At 44.7% G+C, this 25,625-nt stretch overlaps 1 protein-coding gene across 2 annotated transcripts in view; it reads left to right on the top strand.

Annotated features, from left to right (window-relative positions):
• Window positions 1–25,625, top strand: part of ZFYVE26 (zinc finger FYVE-type containing 26) — a 740,905-nt gene that overhangs the window by 595,408 nt on the left and 119,872 nt on the right. For both annotated transcript variants that reach the window (XM_085627201.1, XM_085627200.1), the window contains one exon: window positions 8,495–8,554. In XM_085627201.1, coding sequence (XP_085483327.1) covers window positions 8,495–8,554 — 60 coding nt within the window. The remainder of the gene's footprint in view (window positions 1–8,494; window positions 8,555–25,625) is intronic.

The following is a 25,625-nucleotide window of genomic DNA, read 5'->3' as shown; positions in this document are numbered from 1 at the left end:
AGGAATCTAACTAACGTGTATATTTCAGATGAACAAGTTACTTACCTTCGGTAACGATGTATCTGTAAGAAACATTAGTTAGATTCCTCACCGACCCACCCATCCTCCCCGTTCTGCGAACTGACATCTAGGGTTAAGGTTATCCTTTTCAGGCCCCTAGATTTTATTTTTGGCACCAGTGTCGGTCTTTGCATGGCTCTGCGTTCCTGGCGCGGAAAGCTATGTACAAGAACTGACGTCAGCGCGCGAGGGCGGCGTCTAAGTACTCCGACGACGTTATTCCGGCGCACGACGCCGACGACGGACGCGGAGCCACAGACGACGCCTAGCGACGCGCAAGGGGTATTGCTGACGAAAAATCTTCCGGATCCAGTCTGACGCCTGGGGATATTCTAAGGTGAGGAATCTAACTAACTAATGTTTCTTACAGATACATCGTTACCGAAGGTAAGTAACTTGTTCTTCTAGTCTTCCCCTACGTTAGAGATTTGCTGTTGAAGGTTGGCTCGTCCCAGGCAGATGTTTCCCTCCTCCAGACAAGGGGAACCTCCTGCGTTTGTTGAGGTTCACTATCAACATGCTGAATGCACACCGACTCCCTCTCAGATGCTCCCTGGTAGCTGTTCTGGATACAGTGCAGTTTCTGGTCTGCATCCTATTGGGGAAACATGCACGCTGGCACATATGGACTCTGCTGGACCGGGAGGCAAGAGCCAGAGAATAGCGGCCGCCATCTTGCGCCCCGCGGACTGACAGATGCTCTCTGGGCCTGCTGTGACCAGCTGGGTGAGTGTATGCGTCTTGGGCGAACGCAACGCTTCCCACGACATTTCTGATCCTCTGGACCGGCCAAGAAAAATGGGGTGGCAATATTGATAAGGGCTCATTTGCCTGGAAAAGTGGTGGCTACACTAGCTGAAATAAATAGGCAACTACTGGCAATTAGAATCATATGGGAGAACACATATATCACGATTGCCTCTATATATACCCCCAGTACACAGCAGGAATCGTTTACTCTTAAAGCCCTAACAGAGGTGCTGGCATCTTCAGATGCAGCTGTCCTGGTGGGAGGCAATTTTAACCTGGTGATGGATTTAGAGATGGATCGTTCAGGACAGAGGTCGATCCAGGTGGGGGCATTCTCATCAGGGGGGTTGGGGTGGTTTGCAGACAATGGCCTTCAGGATGTTTGGCGCACTCACCACCCTGAAGTGAAAGATTACACTTATTACTCTGTGGCCCACAAACCGTACACGCGGCTAGATCATTTTCTTTCCTCCAAATCACTGATGCACCAGTTAGCAGACTCTCCTATTGAGCCTAGATCTCTCTCTGATCATGCTTTAATCTCGGTCAATATCCGCACAATTCAGGACCAAACAACCCTCCTAAGTGGCGCCTCAGGGAAATGCCTCTTGCAGTCTCCAGTATTTGTGGCTGCGATGAAAATCAAGCTGATAGAATGCCTGCGGATCAATGATGTGGTAACCGCGACCTTGGCAGCTGTCTGGGATGCTCTGAAGCTGGTGCTGAGAGGAGAATTTATTGCAACCTCTGCTTCAGAGAATAAGGTTCGCCGAGAAAAGCGACAAGAGCTAGAACAAAGGTGGGGGAGTTGTAATCTGTACATAAAAGAACTGGGGCCTGAGGGTTTGGAGGGAGTTAGAGAAAAAGAGGCTTCTATTGAAAAGCCTAGACCTAGAACAGGTGGAGTACGCACTTCTCAGATTACGACATAAATGTTATCTCAGTAGCGACAAATGTGGCAGGCTACTTGCACAGGCTTCGGGCTAAAACGTTAACATCATCAATAACGGCGATTAAAAGACCCTTGGGAGGGGAGGTCAGTACTGACCCGCAAATAATAGAGGCTTTCAGAGCCTTCTACCAGACTCTTTATACCGGGCAGGACTCCCTGTGGTAGAATCACGTTCTTAATTGGAGAATTGCACACTTTCCACTCTGCCAAAATCTACACCAGAGCAATTAGACCAACCAATACGCATAGAAGAGGTGATCTCTGCAATTTCCTGACTAAAACTGGGGAAGGCTCCGGGCCCTGATGGCTTCTCTGTCTTGTTCTACAAGGCTTTCTGCCAGGAACTGGCACCCTTCTTGAATAAACTGTTCAACTCTTTACTGGAGACTGGATCGGTGACAGATTCCATGTCAGAAGCGGCCATCTCAGTCATCTTAAAACCATCTAAAGATCCCACTAAAAGTGGGTCATATAGACCCATCTCTTAATTAAACATCGATGCGAAAATATTCACTAGTATCTTGGCAGCTCGGCTAAACCCATTGATGGCAGACCTGGTTTATCCCGACCAGGCCGGTTTTATCCCTACCAGGCGGGAGGTGGGGGGATACCACTAAACTCCTTTTCCACCTTATGGACAGTGTTCAGAGATCTCGTACGCAAGCACTGTTCTTATCAATAGATGCCAAGAAGGCATTCAACAGGGTGAGCTGGGCCTATCTATTTGACAGTCTGCAGTATTTTAGGTTTGGTGAAAAATATATCAAATGGATCAGCTGCATATACCGGTCGCCTAGGGCCTTTGTCTGAGTGAATGGAATGACTTCCGCTACATTCCCGATCACCCGGGGGACAAGGCAGGGATGCCCGCTGTGCCCCATCTTATTTGCTCTGTATATGGAGCCTTTTGTGCAACGCCTGCAGGATGACTCTCAGATAGAGGGAATAAAGTTTGGGAAGGACAGCCATGAGGTCAGCCTGTATGCTGATGATGTCATATTATCGCTCACTAATCCTCAGACCACCCTACCTGCACTAATCAGCTAAACAGATTTGGAGAGACCGCAGGCTTCAAAGTCAATCTGAATAAGTTGCAAATACTCAATTTATCGATCGCGCGAGCTTTAGTAGACAGCATCCAGCACCACTTTCCGTTTCAATGGACGCAACAAGACATCTTATGTCTGGGTACCCGATTGACCCGGACTATTTCACGAACCGTGGCCCTGAATTATGCGACCTTGCTTGACCAAACAACACAAGCGCTAGATAGCTGGACCTGACTTCGATTGGCCTGGTTTGGAAGAATTGCTGCTGTTAAAATATCGATCTTACCTCACATCCTTTATATTTTTGAGACGATCCCCATGGCGTTGAGTCAACTGCAGTCACTAATCAATAAATTTGTGTTGGGAGGGACAAAGCAGCGTATTGCGCTTGCCCAAATGACGCTTCCTAGGAGAGAGGGAGATGCGGGGCTTCCAATGATCAACCGATATTTCCAGGCATTGAACCTCTGATTCATTGTAGAGTGGAACCGGCCCCTTCCTTAAAAACATTGGAACTTTATGGACCAGTCTGTAGCTGGGGTAAACATGGGGAGAGATCTGGCTACATCGCAAACGCAAGGCATGGGGACTCTACTCCTCCCCAGTTACATCCTCAACTATGAAGGTATGAGACGCCGTGGCGGGCAAGAGGGGCTGGACCACCTTCCCATCTCCAATGTCCCCGATAGTGGACAATCCGGATTTTCCCCGGAGCATTACTCAGCAGTGTTCAGAGATGGAGGGAGAGGGGTTGCGAGAGGATTGGATCCCTGTTTGACACGAAGGGACTGATCCCATTCGAACAGCTGAGACTGAACTATGACCTCTAATCATCTGATGAGTTTCCTACCGCCAATTGAGACACTGGGTTACATCCCCCTCCTGTCATGATGGGGTTGTCACGGCCGCTTACGACATTTGAAAAATGGTTGGTATGCAAGAAGGAGGATAGGCGCCTCATCTCTGAACTATACTCCATGCTTTCCGCAGGCAACATGGGGAGGCGAACAAAGGGGCAGTTGCTGTGGGAGGCAGAATTAGAAAGGACACTATCTGACAAAGAATGGAATGATATACACTATCGGGCACACCATGCAGCACATAACATGGCAGGTACGGAATCCGCATACAAAGTGCTATTATACTGGTACTATACTCCAGCTCGAATTCACAGCTGGGATAAAAGCAAATCCAAACTCTGTTGGAGGGGATGTGGGATGATCTGATCCTTAGTGCACTTTTTATGGCACTGTCCCAAACTGCAGCGCTATTGGATGGAGGTTTTAGATAATGTCGATGAGGCCTTTGACCCCTCCCGCCCTAGATTTCTAAGCTACACCATTCTGGGACTATCAAACCCTCTGACCTTTCCCCTTCGCTCCCTAAAGGGCAGACAGATTGTGTTAGCCCTATTAGCTGCACGGCAAATGATTGTGCCACACTGAGGGACACCGGTTATTCCTGATTTTAGTGCCTGGCTTCAGAAACGTTGGCTTGTGCTGGCTATGGAACGTTTGTCCTTGGTGGCTGACCACAAAGGTGAGGTGTATACTGAGCTATGGACCCCCTTTTCTACATTTGCTCTCTAAAGAGATGAGGGAGATCTCATGCCCCAAACACTTACAAATTCTCCGACTACTGTCGTAATACCCTTTCTGTTACCGAGACCGGGGGGGGGGTGGGGAAGGGGGGGGGGTGGGGGGGGATGAATGACTGGTGCAGATTTGGATTGTGGGTGGGGGGAGGAATGGTTAATGTTTTGTTTTTTTCCATCATAGTTAAGTGAGTCAGCGCATGTAGACTCAAGAAACAATGCTTAAGACACTGCTGGCCTCTGGGTTGTAGGCATACAGCTGTGTAATTACATATGAAATAAGTGCTGCTGGCCAGTGGTTGTTGGCGTGAAGCTGTGTTGTTTTTATTATGACTCTCATTAATAAAAAGATTGGTTCCATAAAGTTTGTGTGTATAACGGATCAAGAGGCAAACAGCATTCAATTATCTTAGGGCCACATTAACAGAAGAAAAAATATCTTTTGCATAGAGCATCAGTCTTCGATTATCTGTCACGAGGAGCAGTGAGGAAAGCAGTAGGGTTTACCTTGCTAACAGAAGCCTGAACGACAAGTCTCTTGTGTTTCATGTTAGAAACAACAGGTCCCCAAGAGTACGCCTGTGGTGCAGATCAATTCGTCATCTCACAGGTGAAGCTAATAACGGTTTGTACCAAGTAGCTAAAAGGGCTCCAGTCAGGACCTTTTACATGGTGGTAAGGACTCCTTGGTTGATGGAAGGAACCGCACTTCCTGCTGATTGCAGAAGGCTGCGAGACCATTTGAAGTTTTATCCAGGATTTCTGATATCTGAAGAAGTCCCGACTGCTCAGATCCTCCGCGCATTTGGCCGGTATACACCCCTCCCAGACCCACGACCCCACCTGGTGGACGGGTGCATTGACACAAACCTATTCCCTGCAATCCTTTATGCTTTTTCTTTGGCATTCTACATTTATCTTTATTATATAGACTCATCTATCAGCCTTACTTTCTTGCTTGATCTTTCGTGTTGATAAACAATTCCTTCTGGTATTCTACGTTTGTTCGGCCCCATGGACTCTGGTCATGAATGTACCCCCACGCCCTGAAGAAGGTGATACCCCTGATAGGGGGTGGTAACACCGAAACGCGCGTCGGCGTGTTTGATCTTTCTTGTCCCTTACATATGTATTTGACTGTTTGATTTATGTAGAGACGAACAAATGTTGATCCAATTATTTTTTTCAATATATTCATCAAAAGTTTCTTTGTAATTTGTGTTTATAAGCCTTGAACCACACATTAGCAGCTAGACTGCTCTATGAAGTAAAAATTCCTTCTATGTGTCATATGTATAGGGATCTTGAATCATTACTAGGTATAATTCGTGATGAATGTTTAGTGTGCTTTCACGGTTTGAATGGATTTATCTGAGTGCGAGACTGTATGAATGGTTTGTATGAAAGGAAGTCCACTATTCGGGCCATTGTATTTGTTATATATTTTATTGTGCAAAGAGACGATTTGTGCACTGATTTATCTGCTTTGAATAACCGTAAAATAAAAATAAAATGTTGTTTAAATAATTTGATTTATGTTTTTGTTTGAGTGCATGCCTTAGCTAGAGTGGCTTTTCAATTTAACGATTTAATTGCGTTCTTTGAAATAGTGAGGTAGAGCAGACTGTTAGTGTTTTGATACTCCTTGGTTGATGGACCAGGATAAAAATTTCAGTCACCTACATTTCAACTTGTAGAATCTGTAAATCCCAAGCCATCCACTGCCCTGCAAACAACCATCTCAAAGTGCACACACTCATCAATAGAAAGGCCTAATGACAAATCCATTACTGCTTCAGCCCTCTAACATTTTGGAGGTCAAGGGAAAGGTCTGCATCAGTATAATGAGGGGTAGTAGATTGTCTGCCTCCTCCTCGTAACCATTTTTGTGGGGAACCTTTTTAAGCCCCTGAACTGCATCAGAGCAAGAACCAAAAATGGCGTCTGGCAACTGGTATTGAGGCAATGGAACATAAGGGGAAGCATTACTGTATAGTTATTTTCTAGCTCAACATAGGTCAAGATCTGACTGAAATCAGCTTGAATTCGACTTCAGAATTGGGGGAAGCACCTGGAACAGCCAACTCTGAAGCTGAGGCCAGCTCAAAGTTAGGCACCACTGATGGGGCTTAAGGCAAAGGTGCTTTAGGGTGCATTGCTCAATGATCAGACTTAAACTGAATGTGGTCAGTCAGCACTGTGGAAGGATACACCAGCGAAGGTCCAGCTGGAAACTCTTGACAAATCCATCTGGATGAAGGCGCACCAGACGGACCAGGAACCAGCTGGCAGAATTGCAGCATTTCCCCTCTAATCTGCTGTGGAGTCGATGATTGCATGGGAAATTTATGGTGCATGGACTCCAATCTCAAAATCAGATCACAATGCAAGAGTCAGTCTTTGAGTGCCTACTGCATGACCTCTCACTGGAATTGGAATCCCCTGCTTGACATTCGTATGCTTCCATCAACACTTGTCTTTCAACTTCATCTTGGACTTAACCAAGGACAGCGACCAGAAGTAAGAACAGACTCAGGAGCTCAAATGGAACTTGTCCTCTGTCTCATGCTCGGCAGCGTCGACCTTGGCTGTGCGCTTCACGATGACCTTTGTATGCATCAGGGAGCATTAACTCAGGCCTTTGAGTCGAGCTTGGAGTCAAAACACCAAAAGCAAACATCCTGTGGATTTATGACTGACATCTGTTTCCTACAGGCATGACACAGCTTATATCCTGTAATTTTAGTGGGAGACGTACCTTCACACTGTCAAAGAATTTGTTTCTGTGAAATTGGTAAAACCTAGAAATATTTGGGAGTATAGCTCTGGATCTGCTTTGAAGGGAAAAGAGGAGCTGATGTCCGCATTCAGAGGTAGTGCCTATATGAGGCTTTCTGCCGTCACTTCCGGAGGTGGGAATGAAACATCCAGGGAGCCCCATAGTAACATCTAGTATTCCACAGGAGGTACTGTAGAAAAGGATCCAGACTGATGCCTGTGATGAATCTAAAGTTGAGGAATATGTGTTTAGAACTGTCCATCAGAAGCTGCATTTCTGCAATTCTGTCTGGCACAACCTGAAAACCACTGACCTCTGCTTAGTCAAAGATACTTACATTGATGCAGCCAAACTAATCACTGTCTTCTGAGGCTTTAGTTTCACTTTCGCTTCAGTTTTCACTGGTGAAATATGTGTGTCATTGGAAATACCTTTCTATCCTCTTAGGAAAATTCTTACCTTGCATGTAAACTCTTCCTTCTAGACACAATGTTGCTTGCAGAACCTCAACCACTGCCCTCCTGGCGCTGTCAAAGAACATTCTGACCCAATACATGCCTGCCACCCACCTCACTCCACCGTGGACGTCACTCCTTTAAAGAATTTGTTGAACACTAGCTTTTTACACTTCACTTAACCTCATAGGCCTATATACATCTCATCCCAGGTACTCCCTGTTTCTCCTTTCACCAACCTTCTATACCAAACAGAATCTATTTACGAATCTCTGAATGCTGTACACATTTGTTCATGAGAAATCTACTGATGGACACAAAGGCTTTTAAATTAAGTTTCCTGACCCACCTCAGAAACTGTCGTAGTAATTGCATGTGCTGACTACTGGTCCTAACTTTACAATCTTCTAAGTGTATAGTGCATCAACATCTTCCACTTGTTCATGGTGCTATGTGAAAAATCACTTAACAAATGTTATTGGGCTGTGATTTAGACTAATGGGTGAATCATGTATCAGTTAATTCATTTGTTTTGTCAGCTTGACTTAGCTACCTTTTGCTACATGACCTGGTTTTAAATGTCAGAGTGGGATTTAGCTACTTAGTATAAGCCACACATTTTCGTTATCAGGTCATTGGATTCAGAGTTGACATAAAAGTGTGAGTGAAAGTGTTGCAGTTTAAATTAGTTGTACATGATAATGATGGAGAAAACTATTTGTTCCCTATAATAGTTAAAGGCATAAAATTAATATATTTGAAACGTAAGGTATTTGCTTGTTTCTCACATGTATAAAAAAGATATTACTCTTTTTTTAAAGTGAATTGATGTCTATTGGTATCTTGATTTTTCAGGTCATGCTGGGAGGAAAAAATGTAGAAGAAGGTTTTGGAATTGCTTTCCGCGTTATTCAGGTATTGTGAAAAGGCATAGCTTCCGCTATTTGAGCAGTACATTCACATTATCCACCCATAGAGACTGTTTACACAGCCACAGAGAAGGAGAATGGTAGAAAATCTCTGCACATATGCATTTTTATGTTTTTTAAGTACCCTATGCAAGCTATGAAAGACATCTGAGAGCAGAGCCTCCTACTGTCAGACCAGGTGTCCAGAGCCTAGGCAAAGTAGGTGTAACAGGATAATCCTTATAGCAAGCATTGCCTGTTGCCCGTGGAACCTCAAGAGCCAGGTACTACTGCAAGTTTAGGGAAACTACCTTTTATCCTTAGATTATTGTGGCAAGAAGGGTGAGCAGTAAAAACGTACTCCTGGAGTTTGGTGACTCGTAAAGACTCTATTATGTAGAATATGGAATGTCCAGGCACTGTCATGCTTTATGAAAGGTATTAGACTTTCATTCACTTCGATCGCATAATAAAAACATATCTAAAGTACACCTTCTTAAGATAATAACATTTTACATTTCTGATGGATACTGCTGGTCACTGCAGAGTCCTCACCTACTTTTTATTATGGCAAACGTTTGCGACACAACTACCTTTAATGGACATGAGGTGGCACAATTTTTTATGTAACAAAAGCATTGTGTGGTAGAACATTGTATTTTACAGTCAGCACATTTTCCTAAATTGGACAAACATACAGTTTTACTGATAAAACTATATAGCACACAAATGGTAATGTGTGGAAATCGGGGTTCTGTGAATATTTATCATTTGTGGCTCAAAAATTAAAATGCCTCGATTTGTTTTGATCCTATTGAAATCTGTTTCCATCTCACTTCAAAATTACAAAAAAAAGTGCTTCATTTTGCTTTCCTAACTGCTATATTCATATACTTCATTTACAAGTATCTACATTTTGTTGTGTACTGTAAAAACAACTTCCTACATTGTCACCTAATTTACTTTAAACATTTCTCCCGTTTTGCAGTTAGAATAAGACAAGTAAATACAAATCCTCATGTTAAAAGAATAAAGCAGCCTGACATTTGACCTCTGTCTTTGAATCACCAGCAAGCGTGACAAGTTACCCACAGCATTTAAAGGCATCTTATTACTTGACTGTGTGACCCACCGGAAATCAGCTCACAACCCATCAGTGGGTTATGACCCACAGTTTGGGAAACACTGCCTTAGAATATACCCCATGGACAAGATTGGATTCCGCGACTTTTGTAGCGGTATTACTGCATGCCAGTAGGTGGCACTGTGCTGCTCTGTGCTGACTCCATACCACTGTGAAGTGATGGAGCAGATCTGCATGCAAGTGCCACCTATGCACACTGGCGTCAGTTCCTTTCTGAGCCCCCTAACAATGATCCAGAGCTCTCCTCCTGAATTTGTTGGTCGTCAGCTACTCCAAAACGTTTCCACAGTGTGCTAGGGAACAATGCCCCACTGAAAATGACAGGATTGAATCCCTGCTGTGACTGCAGGAAGCAGATGCTAGCCACGGACCTGCACTAGGTGTGCCTCTGGTGCCTAGGCTTTGTGTACTACTCTAAGTTGTATCATAAATGCACCCAGAAGCGAATTGAGACTGGAAGGCAAAGTTATACATCCCCAAACATGATTAGAAGTTGCTGTCATCGCTCTCATCCTGCTGCCACTGCCAGTTGCAATCCCGGTTACTAGGCTGTTCCTGCAACTGCTACTTCCCACTCAAAATTCTCAAGCAAGTAATAAGCGTAAGCACAAGAAAGTGAAGCAGGACTTGACCCCATCCAGGCTCTGACTCCAATTAGAAGGCACAAGGGCACCAAAATGTAAGTCACACACCACCAAGGTCACCAGCCACAGAACCAATTTGTCAGTTTGTCCTGAGACTCAGAGTTTGTTGGGCCAGCAGGTACCCTGCGCTTCAGGCTTCTCTGGTGAGCCTTCGGGCCCCATGAATCTCCAAAGGCATGAGTGAGTTAACCCTGCCTGTACTACTATGACACTGCCTGTCCTCTTACGACAAGTTTGTGGTATTGTACCGACTCCAGTACAGACTTCCACTCCGGCCTAGAGATTCACAGCAGTTTCTGTTCCCCTGACACCGGTGCAGACTATTCGTGGTACTGCGGTCGAACACCCTTAGGCTTATCAGAGGGGAGTGTTAGGCATTTGTTGCACACACAGTCAATAAATGGCACACACACTCAATAGGGAGATCCAACACCAATTTAGAAAAATAACATTGATTTTTATATTAATTTAGAAAACAAGATCTATGAAATTAGGTAAGTACTTCTCAAGTTAGCGATTTTCAGAAGCACAGAAAATAAAGCTGTCAGATTTGAGCCATGAGGCTTGAATGTGATAATGTAATCCCATGGGAAAAAGATAGACTGCATAGGATCACTTGCAAATTACTTACAGGACTGTCCTTCTGGACTTAAGGTAAGCAGGGGGCCGAGGTCCTTAGAACCACCAGCAGTTTTGCTTTACCTGCCCTGGTGTGTACGGAAAGTACACCTCCATGCTTGGAGATTGTGCGTCGACAGTTGGCTGCATTTGACCCGAGGTGGTGGATGCCCTCTTCGCTTCCAGGAGCCCTTCTATGAAATCCGTCTATGTTGGGTGCTGGGATAGGTTTCTAACCTTGTGTGGTACCCTGGACACTGACTCCTTAAAAGCAAAATTGTGATATTTTCTCTTTTCTTGTCTGTAACCCAGAAAGGTCCTGTATTTGAGCACTGTAAATCGTGATTTGTCAGCCCTTTCAACCTTTCAATATGTGCCTGACAAACAGAGGCATAGATTAGTCAGTCATATTTGGGGGGTGAAGATCAAATTTCCCAACTAAAATAGAGGGGGGTACAGGGTGGAGGGTGAGATGATCAAGATTCACGATAGATTGTTTCTATGAAATCTGCATTAGTTGGGCCTCTCTCTAGATAGCACAGTGGGTGAAAAACAATGTGTTAGAATGCTACCCTGAGCAATTGCCAGTGGTTAGACTATTTGCAAGCATTCATCCCTTCACCTTTTGCGTGTTTGATTGCCAGTAGTATGCCTGAAAACCTGAGACTGGTGTAGCTTTCCAAGTCTAGTCCTGCCAAACATTGTGAATTCCCAAAAGTAGTACATTTGCACCCATTCAAATGCCACTCGAGTCACAAGTGGAAGGACATTGGGAGAATCTAGTGTTGCTAACAAACAGCGCTCAGCACTCTTTGCTTTGGTAGAACAGCAACAACCTATTACAAAGCAGGCTGTTTTTAGACCCCTTTCCGTGTGTGACTATCACCACTGACCTCTCTCTCATGTGGTAGGGTGCTCGCCTCAACAAGATTACTGTTCAAGTTACCTGGCTCCCTCAGCACTTGGGGACACCACAAGCCATCACACTAGCCCTAAAAACATTCTTCAAGCTCATTTGCGGCAAGACAGTAGTAATAAAGACAAACAACATGACTGCCATCTACTACATCCAGAAGCACAACGGTATACACTCCCCCAGCTCTCTGCACTAGCACAGGAAATTCGGCACTGGGCTTCCCCAACCAGACTTACCTGCGGGCGGAGCATTTGCCAGGAGCTGAGAATGACGATCTTGCTCAGTAGGACATATCTACAAGTCCATGAATGAAAACTTCACTACCTCTCCTCCCCCACACCCCTCACCCTTGCCGCAAGTCCTTCACAAGGACTTTCACAGGTGGGTAGCCCTTGGAAATGCAAAATGCCAAAACTTCATCTACAGGTACCTGCACCCACAGTCCATGGGCAACGCACTATGGATTAGCTGGTCACCAACCAAGGCAAGACAAAACTGCCATTGAATGCCCCTTGAAATAGCAGTCAATCCCCACAAAAAGCTTCTGATCAGGCCAAACCTTCTCATTCAGCATCACGGTCGGATCAAACACCCATATCGCAGACAGCTGAATCCCATAATCTAGCTCCAGAGTCCTTAGAATTTGGATACCTCAAACTTTACGGTTTCTGTGCAGCATATTGTCTACTATCTTCTGCACTTATATAAGGCAGACCTTGCCTACACTTCCATACGCTCACACTTAACCGTAATTTCAGGATAAGCAAAACTAACAACACCCATCTCTTCTTAAGATCCCAGTCATTAATGCTTCCCTGGAGGGTCTCACAAGGGTAATATCTTCAAATATGCCCCCTGCACTTGTGTGGAGCCTCAATGTTGTCCTTGCTTGACTCCTGGGCCATCCCTTTGTGTCTCTACTCTCATGTGACTTACAGTTCTTGTCTTGGACGCTGGCCTTCCTACTTGCAATCACCTCCTTCAGATTCATTAGTGAGCTCCAGGATTTACCATACAGGAACAAATCATCTATTTTCACAAAGATAGCACAGTTCTTTGTACCAACCCTAAATTCCTGCGCACAGTTGTCTTACCTTTTCACATGAATCGGACCATTGAGATGTCCATCTGTTTTCCACACCCATAGCCTGTAATAGAACGAGCCTTTCACACTCTGGATGTTAAGAGGGTGCTCATGTATTACATTGACTGGACTAAACCTCTTAGGCAGTCCAGTCAGCTTTTTGTAGCCTTGGTGAAACCCCACAGGGTTCATGTCATCTCTAAAGCCAGCATTGCGATATGGATGGTTAAGTGCATCCAGATTTGCTATGCTGAGGCCAGGCGCTCATTCTCCGTGCCCCTGGATCCTACTCTGCATTCAAGAAAGTGGCCACCCTAGCCTTCACCATGTACTATTGTGTATACATTATAGCATGTCAGCAAGCGTTGGTTGGCTAGGCTGTCCTAAGTGCACACTTTCATACATCTGCATCATCCGCTCGCTAATTAACATTTCAGAGAGACTGCTTTACAGTGTATGCAGAGCATGCGTATCTACAGTCACACATGCTAGCAATAGAAATACTTACCTTGTAACTATTTGTCTGTTGCATGTAGTGCTTTAGATTGACATCTGTCCACCCTCCTTACGGGAAGCCAGTGATGATCTCAGCTCTTTCTATATATTTTGTAGTCCCTTTACTATGCACATCACACTCGTTCTTCGACACTGCACTCCACTTACACGACTCGCCCCCGCAGAGTGGAAAACAGTGTGAGGTGGAGCCCCTGGGATGTCTTTGAAAATACATTTACCTTCACCAAATTATTTTGCCACTCGCTGGCTCATCTAGACCTTTCAAAATATTACATTTGGATCCACTGGTGAGGTCTGCCTACATGAGGTTTAAATTTGGACTGCTCCCATTAAGTGTAAATCCATGGGCTTGGGACAGAGAAGGGCAAAAACAACAGCTGATGGACAGAATGCAGAACAATGTCATACATTCACCCCAGTACAGAGATCTGGGCCTAAATCCATCGTTTTTTTGCTCACCATGCCGTTCCAGTTTGAACCCAGCCATATGCAAATCTGTCTTGACCATGTGCCTCATGGGAACAGTCCAGCCCGAACTGCCAAGCCAGGTCCTCCCTGGACTGGAAACAAGGATCCTAGGACCGGTTTCGGGGTTTCACCCCTCTTCAGCCAGGATAGCTTGATTCCAGTGGCATGGAGAGCAAGGGACCCACGTCTGGGCATACCCTTCCCACTCGGGGTGACAAATGCAAAAACAACAGTTGATGGACAGACTGCAGAACAATGTCATACATTCACCCCAGTACAGAGATCTGAGCCTAAATCCATCGTTTTTTTTGCTCACCATGCCGTTCCAGTTTGAACCCAGCCATATGCAAATCAGTCTTGATTCTGTGCCTCATGGGAACAGTCCAGCCCGAACTGCCAAGCCAGGTCCTCCCTGGACTGGAAACAAGCATCTTAGGACCGGTTTCGGGGTTTCACCCCTCTTCAGCCAGGATAGCTTGATTCCAGTGGCATGGAGAGCAAGGGACCCACGTCTGGGCATACCCTTCCCACTCGGGGTGACAAATGCAAAAACAACAGTTGATGGTCAGAATGCAGAACAATGTCATACATTCACCGGGACAGAGAAGTCCAGGGGTTGCAGAGTTGTCAATTCTATAATGCCATGATACAAGACTTTGCTCATGTGCTGTTTTTGTCCAGGTCTAGGAAATCTGAGATTTAAATGCCTGGCACCAACTTGGAAATTGTTTAACTGTACGACATATGGCATGGTGTTATTCATGATGTTTGATCCACCTCTGCTAACATTTCTTATTGTTTAAAAAGCTTCTTTATATCATTTTAAAACTATTGAGTAGCTTTTATAGACCAGTGTAAAATTGTTTCTAGTAATCACTTTGCACTTTTTTGGTACAGCATTTTTATTAGTTTTAATGACAGTGAATGATAAACTTTTTTATTTAACAGTAATTTGAGTCTGGGTCGAGTGAAGGATTTTATTATATGTATTAATGTGGTGTGCTTTTTCAATTTTAATATGTTGTATTGTGTATGTGACAGTAGAGTCTCTGTGGAGTCACTGAGTAAATAAATAAATGGTGCCCCTTTCCTGGTGCATTATAGACCAAAGGTGGAGTCACAATAGGTCTTGCGACTATCTATATATACATTTATTTATTTAATAGTGTTATATAGTGCTCATTCCAACAGATTGGCGTTAAGGCATTTTACAGATACAATGAGAGACACATATATAAATATAATAGTGCAACAGATCATATGTTCCCTTATCAGGTGATTTGAAGATGAAAAATACTTAACAGCATTATGATGCACTTTTGGGAATGAGGAGGAAAAGGAGAGGGAAGAAGAACAATCTGGGAAGAGGGCAGAAGGAAGAGGGTAAAGAAAGAGATAAAGCACACTGTAACTTAAGAGAGATTGTATATAGTACTCGCTCTGCATTTTAATAACCTTTAGAATCAGATTAGAACAATTCCTGGGTCAAATTAAGGATTATGAATAGTTCTGTGAAAAAAGGTGAGAGCCATGCCAGAGGTATTTGGGGGGGATCATGGTGCTTTGACCTTCAAGGTAGAATTTACATAGGTGAGTCTTTAGTCCTTTCAGAAAGTCAAGATGTTATGTATTTTTTCAGATGAAGAGGTAGAGCGTTTGAGGAGTTTGCTGTGGAACCACAAAAGGATTGTTTCATGGCCAGGAGTGATTTGAAAGTTAGTGTTTCTAGATGAGAGAGCTCCTTCCCCTTGATAGTCATAAGCCTTCTGGGATGGTCAGGATGTCTGTTAGGTAGCTGGCCATTGTGTAGTACTTTGTAGGTTAGACAACATATTTTGAACTCGACATTTGCTTATAGTGGGAGCTATTGGAGTTTTCTAAGTGTTGGAAACATGTGGACATGTGGTCAAACACCTTACTGCCATGGATCAGGTGCACCATGGAGTGAAATGGATCTCTTAATAGGGATAGCGTGGAAGTCGGGAGGCCAGCTAGTATGACATTTCCAGAGTCCGTCTGGGACATTTCTAGAGCGTGGGTGCCAGTTCTGAGTTGATTGTAGGAGAGTAGAGTTTTTTTCCTTTAACTCATGTAGATGGAGGATAGTGGAGTTTGCTAATATATTTATGTGGTGAGACATTAAAAGTGGAATATCAATGGTGAGTCGTTGGGCTTTAGCGCTTACTTTCTATTCTGGGACAGAGCGGAAATCAAATATTTCGAAGATCAGGGAGCGGACAATTTAATTATTGGATTTGAAGCAGGAACTCAGTTTTATTGTAAGTTCAATTCCAAGCAATGGGTGTTAATCTAGTTTTGTATTGTTTTAAGACTATTTCATAGAGTGTGTCATCTGTGTACTGGTGTAGTTTTAAGACTGAGTACGCTAGTAATAGGCCTAGTGGTTCCATATAGAAGTTGAACTTGGCTCCCTTAGGCGCACCGCTTTATACCTTCACTGGTTGAGATGTAAATGGTTCCAGTTTCATCATTTGTGATCTGCCTTTCAGGAAAGATTTGAACCAGTTTAGAACAAGGTCTCTTAAACCCATTCTTCATTCTAGGGTACTTAGTAGTCAATCATGGTCCACCTTGTCAAATTCAACTGACAGTTCCAGTAATACTAGAAAGCATATGTCCCCAACATTCAAGATGTGGTGAATGTCCTTCATTAGGTCTCGCCTAGCGTTGCTGCGCACATGCCCAGCTCGCTTGGCGAGATTTATTGTTAATGAGGACTTTTAGAAAAGGGCTTGAAGCCCCGCCCCTCATTTCCATTGGCTAGCATCACCGTTTATGCTAAACGGTGGCCTGCCATTGGAAATGAGCTTTCTGGGTTGCCTCCCTTTGGCTTTTTTGTCCGGCCCACCCGAACTGGCTCGTCTGCTTTCCTTCTGTCGTGAAGGTATTTCTTATCTTTGTGGGAACCATATGTTTTCACTCAGCCCCGTAAACACTGGGCTGAGTGAAAACAGATGGCAAGCGCTTGTTTTTTAAGCAGATTTCTATAGCGCGAACTCTACCTGAAGGAATTGGAGTGCTTTACATGAGCTCCGTTTACATTACACAAGGGCACATTCAGGCACGGGGAGATTATGTGATCGGCAGGCAGGGCTGCTCGGGAGGAGTGCTTGAGGCAGACTGGCATGGTTTTTTTAAAATGCAGATTTCTATAGTGTGAACTCTACCTGAAGATATCGGAGCGCTTTACATGAGCTCCGGTTACGTTACAAGGGCACATTCAGGCACGGGGAGATTATGTGATCGGCAGGCAGGGATGCTCGCGACGAGCGCTTGAGGCAGGCTGGCACGGTGATTTTTATGTATGGCGCCGCCCCTAACTCCTTTGGGGACCTCATCTCCAGACCTTCTTCGTGAAAGTGAAATCCCCTCTAATTCTCAGACATGAACAGCATGGGACTTGCCTCAATTTGGGACCTTCATACAATACCATTAGCAAAGCAAATGGCTTTAACTTAATCAAAGGCGAGACCTTTTGCATTTTCAATGCTTGTTACATTTAGTGTGCTGTTACAGTTCTATGCGATTCTCTGAATCCTAAATGGGAAGTCGATTGTAGAGCATTAGAAATAATATAGTTGCTTCATTTGATGGATACACATTTCTCAATTGTTTTTCTCAGCCAGGTTAGGTTGATGATTGGTCAGAAATTCAGTTTCTTCCTTGTCATTAGACTTATTCAGAGTCCAAGTGGGAGAGATTTGGCCTGCTTTCTGATTGTTGGGGACGGACCCTTTTGTTTTCTCATTTTAGTTGTGCATTCTCCTAACATAGACTATGATTCTTCCTTGTTTACTTTGAGGATTTAGTTAGTGACCACTGTTTTAAAGAGTCTGCCGGTTAATTCTGATATGGCTAAGTCTCTTTAAGGTGTCTCTGGAACAAGGTGCCTTAAAAAATATGAAAATTTGTGTGAGGCTGTCTGATAAGTACCATTCTAATTTTGAGGGTCTGTACAGAGGGGGGCCAGATGCCGTTGTGTGAAACTTCACTGCAAACAGGGTGGATGACATGAAAGTTTTACAGATTTTAGTTGGTGAATATGATGTGTTCGAAATCTACAAATGCTTATGTGTCACCTCTAAGCAGTCTGTGTTCCAGGGCTTATCTTCCAGTTACTGTCAGTACGTGATTCTGGGAGGTATGCTGAAAGCCAATCGAATCCCCTATATAGTTGCTGTTCAGGTTGATTTCCATCCCACAATTGGCAACAGCTCCGAGGTTATATGCTCACATGCCTAGCGGAGATAGAGTAGTTAAAGAAGAAACTCATGGTCAATAAAAATAAACCCTGTGAGAAGAAATATTAGCTACAATGAGAGATTTGTTTTAGCTTTGCAGCAATGTATGGGTTGCACGTGGGCACCCTCTTTTTTTAGGTCTCGCCTGAGCCAGCGTATGCGCTGTCTCAGGCGAGACATTTAGTAGGTGGGTTTTCGAAGTGCTACCCCACGCTTTGGCTGGCCTAGCGCTTGCGAGCGTGCATGTGCGCAACCGCCAGCTTTCAGCGCCCGATCATGCGCCATCTGTCTTTCCTCTCGCTCCCCCGCCGCGACACAGCCACACGACTTTTATTTTAACTGCACAGTGCCCGTTTAAGGGACGCTGCGCTTCAGTTCGTCGTCTTCTTTACACTGTAATTGTGCTGCATTTAGTATTTCCTTCATAGCTGCTTGGTTATGTTGTTTTTTGTGGCCCTAAACAGTGTTAAAGCATTGCAGTTATCGGTCGCAAATCTCGCCTTTTACATTGGGGGATTGACTTTATTTTTTACGCTCTAATTTTGCTGAATTTATGCATTTTATATGCATAGTTGGACGTGGGGGCGTTTAACGTCATTTTTATTATACTTTCATTTCATTAACTGATAGATTCTGCCGCATTTGGGCAAGTACAGGTCGTGCTTTGTTGTTGCAAATTAGCGCTTGCAGTTATGGCCTTTTTTTATGCACCCCAGAATCAAAACACAGCGGAAGTATGGTATGGGAAGGCAGGATATAGCAAGATCGTGCACGAACAGGTTCCGTTTTTATGGTACAAATTTGCGCTTTTATTGTGTGTTTTTGGTATTGGACCGCAACAGTTGCAAAATACATAAGGTACAAAAACGGGAAGGTTGACTTTCACATTGGGTGCATTTCTATTATTAATTTATGGATTTCATGTAACTGTACATTAGCTGTTTTTGTGCGTTTCATACTTCTAGTTTACGGGGTCATAGCAACATGCCATACTTAGGTTGACATAGAGGTTCTGTTTTCAAGTTGCATATCTTTGCTTTCTTTCATATTTTCAGGTTGTCCACTGTGGATTATCCTCCGCACCAGCCAGTGCCATTATCTCCCTGCATCCTTATCCCCACATCATTGCAGCCTTTCACGTGCATCTTTGCGAGCTGTCCTTTCCTTAACCCCCACAGGCCCGCGCCTCTCTAGTTTCTTCCTTCAATCCATCCCATACTAAACCTCAGCATTTCTTGAACTGCACCATCCCTTCAAAGCCCCCAAAGCCCTCCAGCAGCTGCACGCATGCCCCTCCATCCGGGTGACAATGCTAAAGGAGCAACAACTTCTCTTCCCGGCCGAAAGCACTCCCTCCCCCTATTGGCAAGGTCCGCTCGTATACCATATAATATCTCCATTTGCAAACTAGAACTGTCCTACACTTGTCCACAGAGACAGCTGCAAGATATTTCTAATTGCATACAAACAAATATAAGCATATGTATATACACATATATCTAAACGCATATATAAATATGCATGTATATAGATGCATATACACCACCCTTCTGCCTCACATGCTATTACCCTCCATACTCTCCATCCTTCTCACTCACACTACTCTTCTTCTACTCCCTCTCCTTCAGTGTCCCTAATACTACTCTATTACACCATGCTCCTTGCAAGTGCCTAATCCCCTTCCTTCTCTCTAACACTACTCTTCCCATACTCACTGTCCTTTCATATCCCTCATGCTACTCATCTCGTCCTATCTCCTTATGCCACATACTACTCTACTCACACTCTTTCCTTCAGCCTCACACTACTATCCTCCTCACTCTTTTCCATGTACAACATACTCCTCTCCAAACTCTCCTTTCTTCTACCTCATTCTACACTTCTCCTTACTTTCCTACATTATCTCTCAAGCTGGTCTTCTTCTCTGCACTCTCCTACCCAAATGTTCACACATTCTTCTCCTTCTAACTCTATACATCATACTAATACACAACTAACTATCACAATAATACCCAAACAAGCATTGGCATAGCCAATAGGTCTCGCTCTTGGGACCTTCTAAGTATTTAGTTATGCAGCACAATATTCTTGGTGCAACAACAACTGTTACATGGCTAAACACTTATAAGGTCCCAAAGGCGAGACCTATTGGCTATGCCAATGCTTGTTCATGAGTAAGGTGACATCCCGTAATTCTATCCACAGAGTTTGTAAAGATACCAGAGCTTCCATAGTTTTGGTGGCTTGGGTTGTCTGGCCTGGTTAACATTCATTAATGTGGCGACCTCTTTATTTACAGGCTTCAGTAAATTATTGCTGGTGGACAATAGTGTTAATAGGCCATTTCCTATGGTTTTGAAGTACTTTCTGTGACTAAGAGCAATCTCACAGTCTAGAGAATCTTTGGCTTGGTCTACAAGTGTTTTGTCTTCTTCCCCACGGGTGTTGACTGTTGTTTGAAGGGACGGAACTGTTATATGTTTGTGAGTCCACCCTCACGCTATGCAAGCACCTGCCCGAGAGTGCAGTGGACACTGGGGCTTTGAATGTGGACACTGGGGCTTTGAATGTAGATATATATATATATATATATATATATATATATATATATATATATATATATATATATATATATATATATATATATATATATTCAACAAAACTTCCTCACAAGTAGGAAAGCCGACGCCGTGTCTTGTGCTTCAATATTTCTTTTATTTGGTCAGCTAAAACGTTGAACGCGTTTCGCTTATCCCGCAAGCTTGTTCACCAACATTTTACATAAAGTTTTGCCGCCATTTTAAGTGCTCAGTGCACACGTTGTGCGTAAAGAACTAAATCATAAACAGTAACAACAGACTCGTAGTTCCATATATGTCGAGGTTGCTACAGAACTCGGGAAATTAATTATACATACAATTCATATTAGTATGACCATTCTTATCGAATTGAAACAATTCTGTGATAAAATTCTTTATCATATATTTGCATAATACAAATTATAGAGAAAATAAAACTCCACCATTGAATAGCCTTATATAATTAAAGACACTATTCCTCAACGTGTGTAATGCCCTAGTGGGCCAACATTCAGAACACAGAATCGTTTTAATAATTACTGTCAGTACATGATCATAATAAGTTGAGCCCAAGTGGGCAAATAACAATATTTTAAAACCCAAATTCATTTATTGCAGAATACTATTTTAACTAAGTCTGTTGAACTTAAGTGTATACAAATATCAGTGAGACTACAAAACTCTAAAGAAATCCTACTTACAAAAAATAAATTAAAAATTTTAAAATTGCTGAAAGGAGAGGGAGTGAAGCTCACTATAACTTTATAGATGTGTATGAAAATCTTCTTCTATATTGAGGCCTTCAGGGATCTTAGTATTAAGCCTAATAATATAGTTGGATTCTAACCTCCTCAATTTTTTGACCCGATCCCCACCTCTCTCACTCAGTGGGACTGCATCAATTACGAAATACTCAAGTCCTTTAGTATTTCTGTCGTGGAATTGGTCAAAGTGTCTTGCCACGGGGTAGGTTTTATCCCCGTTTTTAATTGCCCTCAAGTGTTGTAAGACACGCTTGTGAACTTGCAGTATTGTACTCCCAACATACCGTAAACCACATGGGCAACGGAGGACGTACACAGCAAAGTCCGATTTGCAAGAGTAATGGCCCTTGATTTTATTTATAACCGGTGAAAGGCCTCCCACATAGCTGGATGTATTTTTACCGTGGACACAAGCCTTACATTTAGGCTGAAAAAATAAATACATAACTTAGCATTTAAAAAACCGTACAAATTCACTGAAAAAACCATAGGTTTCACACACGTTATAGTTAGGAATTATCATTTACAAAACCTTGCAAATTCACTTAAAAAACCATAGGTTTCACACATGTTATAGTTAGCTGTACATTTCACTCGTAAAAAACCAATGAAATTCCACGTTATAGTTAGATCAGGTAACTATAACTTGCACGACCGCAATCCACAATGTGTAATTTCAGATGTCATCATTGATGTCATGAGTGATGTCACTGACCATGTCATGAGTGATGTACTATGTGACGTCATCAGCAGTTTATTGTGGGCGCGCAAGTTATAGTTACCTGATCTAACTATAACGTGGAATTTCATTGGTTTTTTTACGAGTGAAATGTACAGCTAACTATAACATGTGTGAAACCTATGGTTTTTTAAGTGAATATATATATATATATATATATATATATATATATATATATATAATATACTATCACTCTCTCTTTCTCTTTGGAAACACACATGTATATTTCCAAAGAGCTTCGCGCTGCCGCACAAAGGAAAACCACACTCTAGGATTTTGTTGAAGCAATGTTAATGGACTGACAAGTTTCGACCTGTGCGGTCTATGTCAGAGTATATATATACGCTGAAAAAACAATAGTTAAAGGTGAAAATGTCAGTAAACAGAACCAATGAAATTCACCAGTTTTATAGTTATCTGAAGTAACTAGAACTCCTGCCCTAAAGTAACTATAACCCGTGTACCTGCCATGCACAGTGATATCATCAACGATGTAATTTTAAATGTTGCAGTGATGCTTTCAATGATGTCATAGAGCATATCATGAGTGATGTAATATGTGAGGTAATTTGCAGTGCATAGCGAGGGCACTAATTAAAGTTACATTTGGAGTTTAGAGGGCGACAAGGCCATAACAGTGGCAGAAGCGTGCTGCACTTGTACACAGCAATGTAACAAGGTATATATTCAAGTTCAATTTCTTCATAAATGAGTGTATGTTTATAGATGGCCTTGAACCCTTTACAGAGTTACTGAATTTGTGAAAAACCTAAGGTCAAAAATGCTTCAATCTCTATTGGAGAACACGCACAAGACTTGCTTGGAAACACTAACCTAGAGAGGAATGCAGGCCAGTTAGAAAAAGAGGAGTGAGTTTTCATTCTTAACTCAGAGTTGACAACTTTTGCACGGCACAATGTGAGTCTTTGTAGATAGCTTTATTAAATCTTTGAGAGGTAAGGCCATTGATATACATGGTAAATCTCATAGAGACATCTAGCTACAGATTCCTTACCTTTTGAATTATCTCCAGGCGCCAAACTCGATCCACAAACTTTTCTAGAGCAGTACCTCGGTGCATCAGCAGAAGTCATCGAGCGACTCCGTTGTGACGTCGTCCACCGAATGTGACGTCGACTGAGTCCATATAAGCCTTCCTTCCGCTCTTCCAGTGCGGATCCGGGGAGCGGTTCCTCTGGCTGCTTTTTGACCTATCTCGACATTTTCTGTTGACTGAACAGTGTGCTTTTTCTGGATGTCCTCAGGGTTCAAACCCTGTGGGTGACAACTGTCTGCCATAGACCCTCATAATATTTGTATGTGGTGTCGTGGCGAACACCATGACTCAGAGGAATGCGGCTCATGTCACCAACTTCAGCCGAAGGCATTGCAGAAACGCCACATGAAGCTCTTGGAGGCACGGTTGTCACAGGCTCAACATCGACCTCGAGGTCCAAAGGTAAGTTGCGACATACGCAGTCAAAGTCGCAGCATTCCCTGGTTTTGCCACATACGCACAGCGTCTCCTCTCGGTTTTCCGGTTGAGGAGTCGGGTTAGGCACAGCTTTCCAAACTTCATGTTAGTGACACACTTTTTGGAGATGCATCATTTTGGGACGCAGTAAGGCAGTGTAGCGAGCAGGGAAATTTTGAAATAAAAGTGGACAAATGGTGCATTTTCAAGCAAATTTGAGACCATGAGGTTAAACACAGGCCACTGCAGCGGATGCCTTCGTCCACTGAGCCACCAGACTTGTCATATACACACATCTCTCTCTTTCTCTCTCTCTCTCCCTCTCCCCCTCTCTCCCTCTCTCCCTCCCTCTCTCCCTCTCTCCCCTCCCTCCTTCTCTCCCTCCCTCTCTCCCTCCCTCTTTCCCTCCCTCTCTCCCTCCCTCTTTCCCTCTCTCCCTCCCTCTCTCTCACTCACTCTGTCTCCCTCTCTCTCCCTCTCGGTCTCACTCCCTCTGTCTCCCTCTCTCTGCCTCCCTCTCTCTCCCTCTGCCTCCCTCCCTCTGTCTCCTTCTGTCTGTTTTGCTCCCTCTGTCTCCCTCTGTCTGTCGCCCTCTGTCTCCCGCTCTCTGTCTCCTTCTGTTTCCGTCCCTCTTTCTCCGTCCTTCTGTCCCCCTCCCTCTGTCTCTCTCCCTCTCTCTGTCTCTGTCTCCCTCTCTCTGTCTCCCTCTCTCTGTCTCCCTCTCTCTGTCTCCCTCTCTCTGTCTCCCACTCTCTGTCTCCCTCCCTCTGTCTCCCCCTGTTTCCCTCCATCTCCCTCTCTGCCTCTATCTGTCTGTCCCTGTCTCTGCCTCTATCTGTCTGTCCCTGTCCGTCGCTGTCTCTCTCCCTCTGTCTCCCTCTCCGTCTCTCTGTCCGTCTCTGCCTCTATCTGTCTGCCCCTGTCTCTGCCTCTGTCTCTGTCTGTCTGTCTCCCTCCCTCTGTCTCCCTCCCCCTCTCTCTCTGTCTCCCTCGCTCTCTCTATCTCTCTCTCCCTCTCTCTCCTGTTCTCTCTCTCTGTCTCCCTTACTCTGTCTCCCTCCCTCTTTCTCTCTCTCTGTCTCCCTCTGTCTCCCTCTGTCTGTCTCCCCCTGTCTCTCCCTCTGTCTCCCTCTGTATGTCTCCCTCTGTATGTCTCCCTCTGTCTGTTTCCCTCTGTCTGTCTCCCTCTGTCTCCCTCCCTCCCTCCCTCTCTCTGTCACCCTCTGTCACCCTCTGTCACCCTCTGTCTCCCTCTGTTTCCCTCCATCTCCCTCTCTGCCTCTATCTGTCTGTCTCTCTCGGTCTCCCTCGCCCTCTCTCTCTGTCTCCCTCCCTCTCTCTGTCTCCCTCCCTCTCTCTATCTCTCTCTCTGTCGCCCTCCCCCCTCTGTCGCCCTCCCCCCTCTGTCGCCCTCCCCCCTCTGTCGCCCTCCCCCCTCTGTCGCCCTCCCCCCTCTGTCGCCCTCCCCCCTCTGTCGCCCTCCCCCCTCTGTCGCCCTCCCCCCTCTGTCGCCCTCCCCCCTCTGTCGCCCTCCCCCCTCTGTCGCCCTCCCCCCTCTGTCGCCCTCCCCCCTCTGTCGCCCTCCCCCCTCTGTCGCCCTCCCCCCTCTGTCGCCCTCCCCCCTCTGTCGCCCGCCCTCCCTCTGTCGCCCGCCCTCCCTCTGTCGCCCGCCCTCCCTCTGTCGCCCGCCCTCCCTCTGTCGCCCGCCCTCCCTCTGTCGCCCTCCCTCTGTCGCCCTCCCTCTGTCGCCCTCCCTCTGTCGCCCTCCCTCTGTCGCCCTCCCTCTGTCGCCCTCCCTCTGTCGCCCTCCCTCTGTCGCCCTCCCTCTGTCGCCCTCCCTCTGTCGCCCTCCCTCTGTCGCCCTCCCTCT

The sequence above is a fragment of the Triturus cristatus genome, chromosome 9 (genome assembly GCF_964204655.1).
Source record: "Triturus cristatus chromosome 9, aTriCri1.1, whole genome shotgun sequence".
In the NCBI taxonomy this organism is placed as follows: Eukaryota; Metazoa; Chordata; class Amphibia; order Caudata; family Salamandridae; genus Triturus; species Triturus cristatus.
The sequence above is the reverse complement of the archived record's forward strand: the minus strand, read 5'-3'. Positions and strand labels throughout refer to the sequence as shown.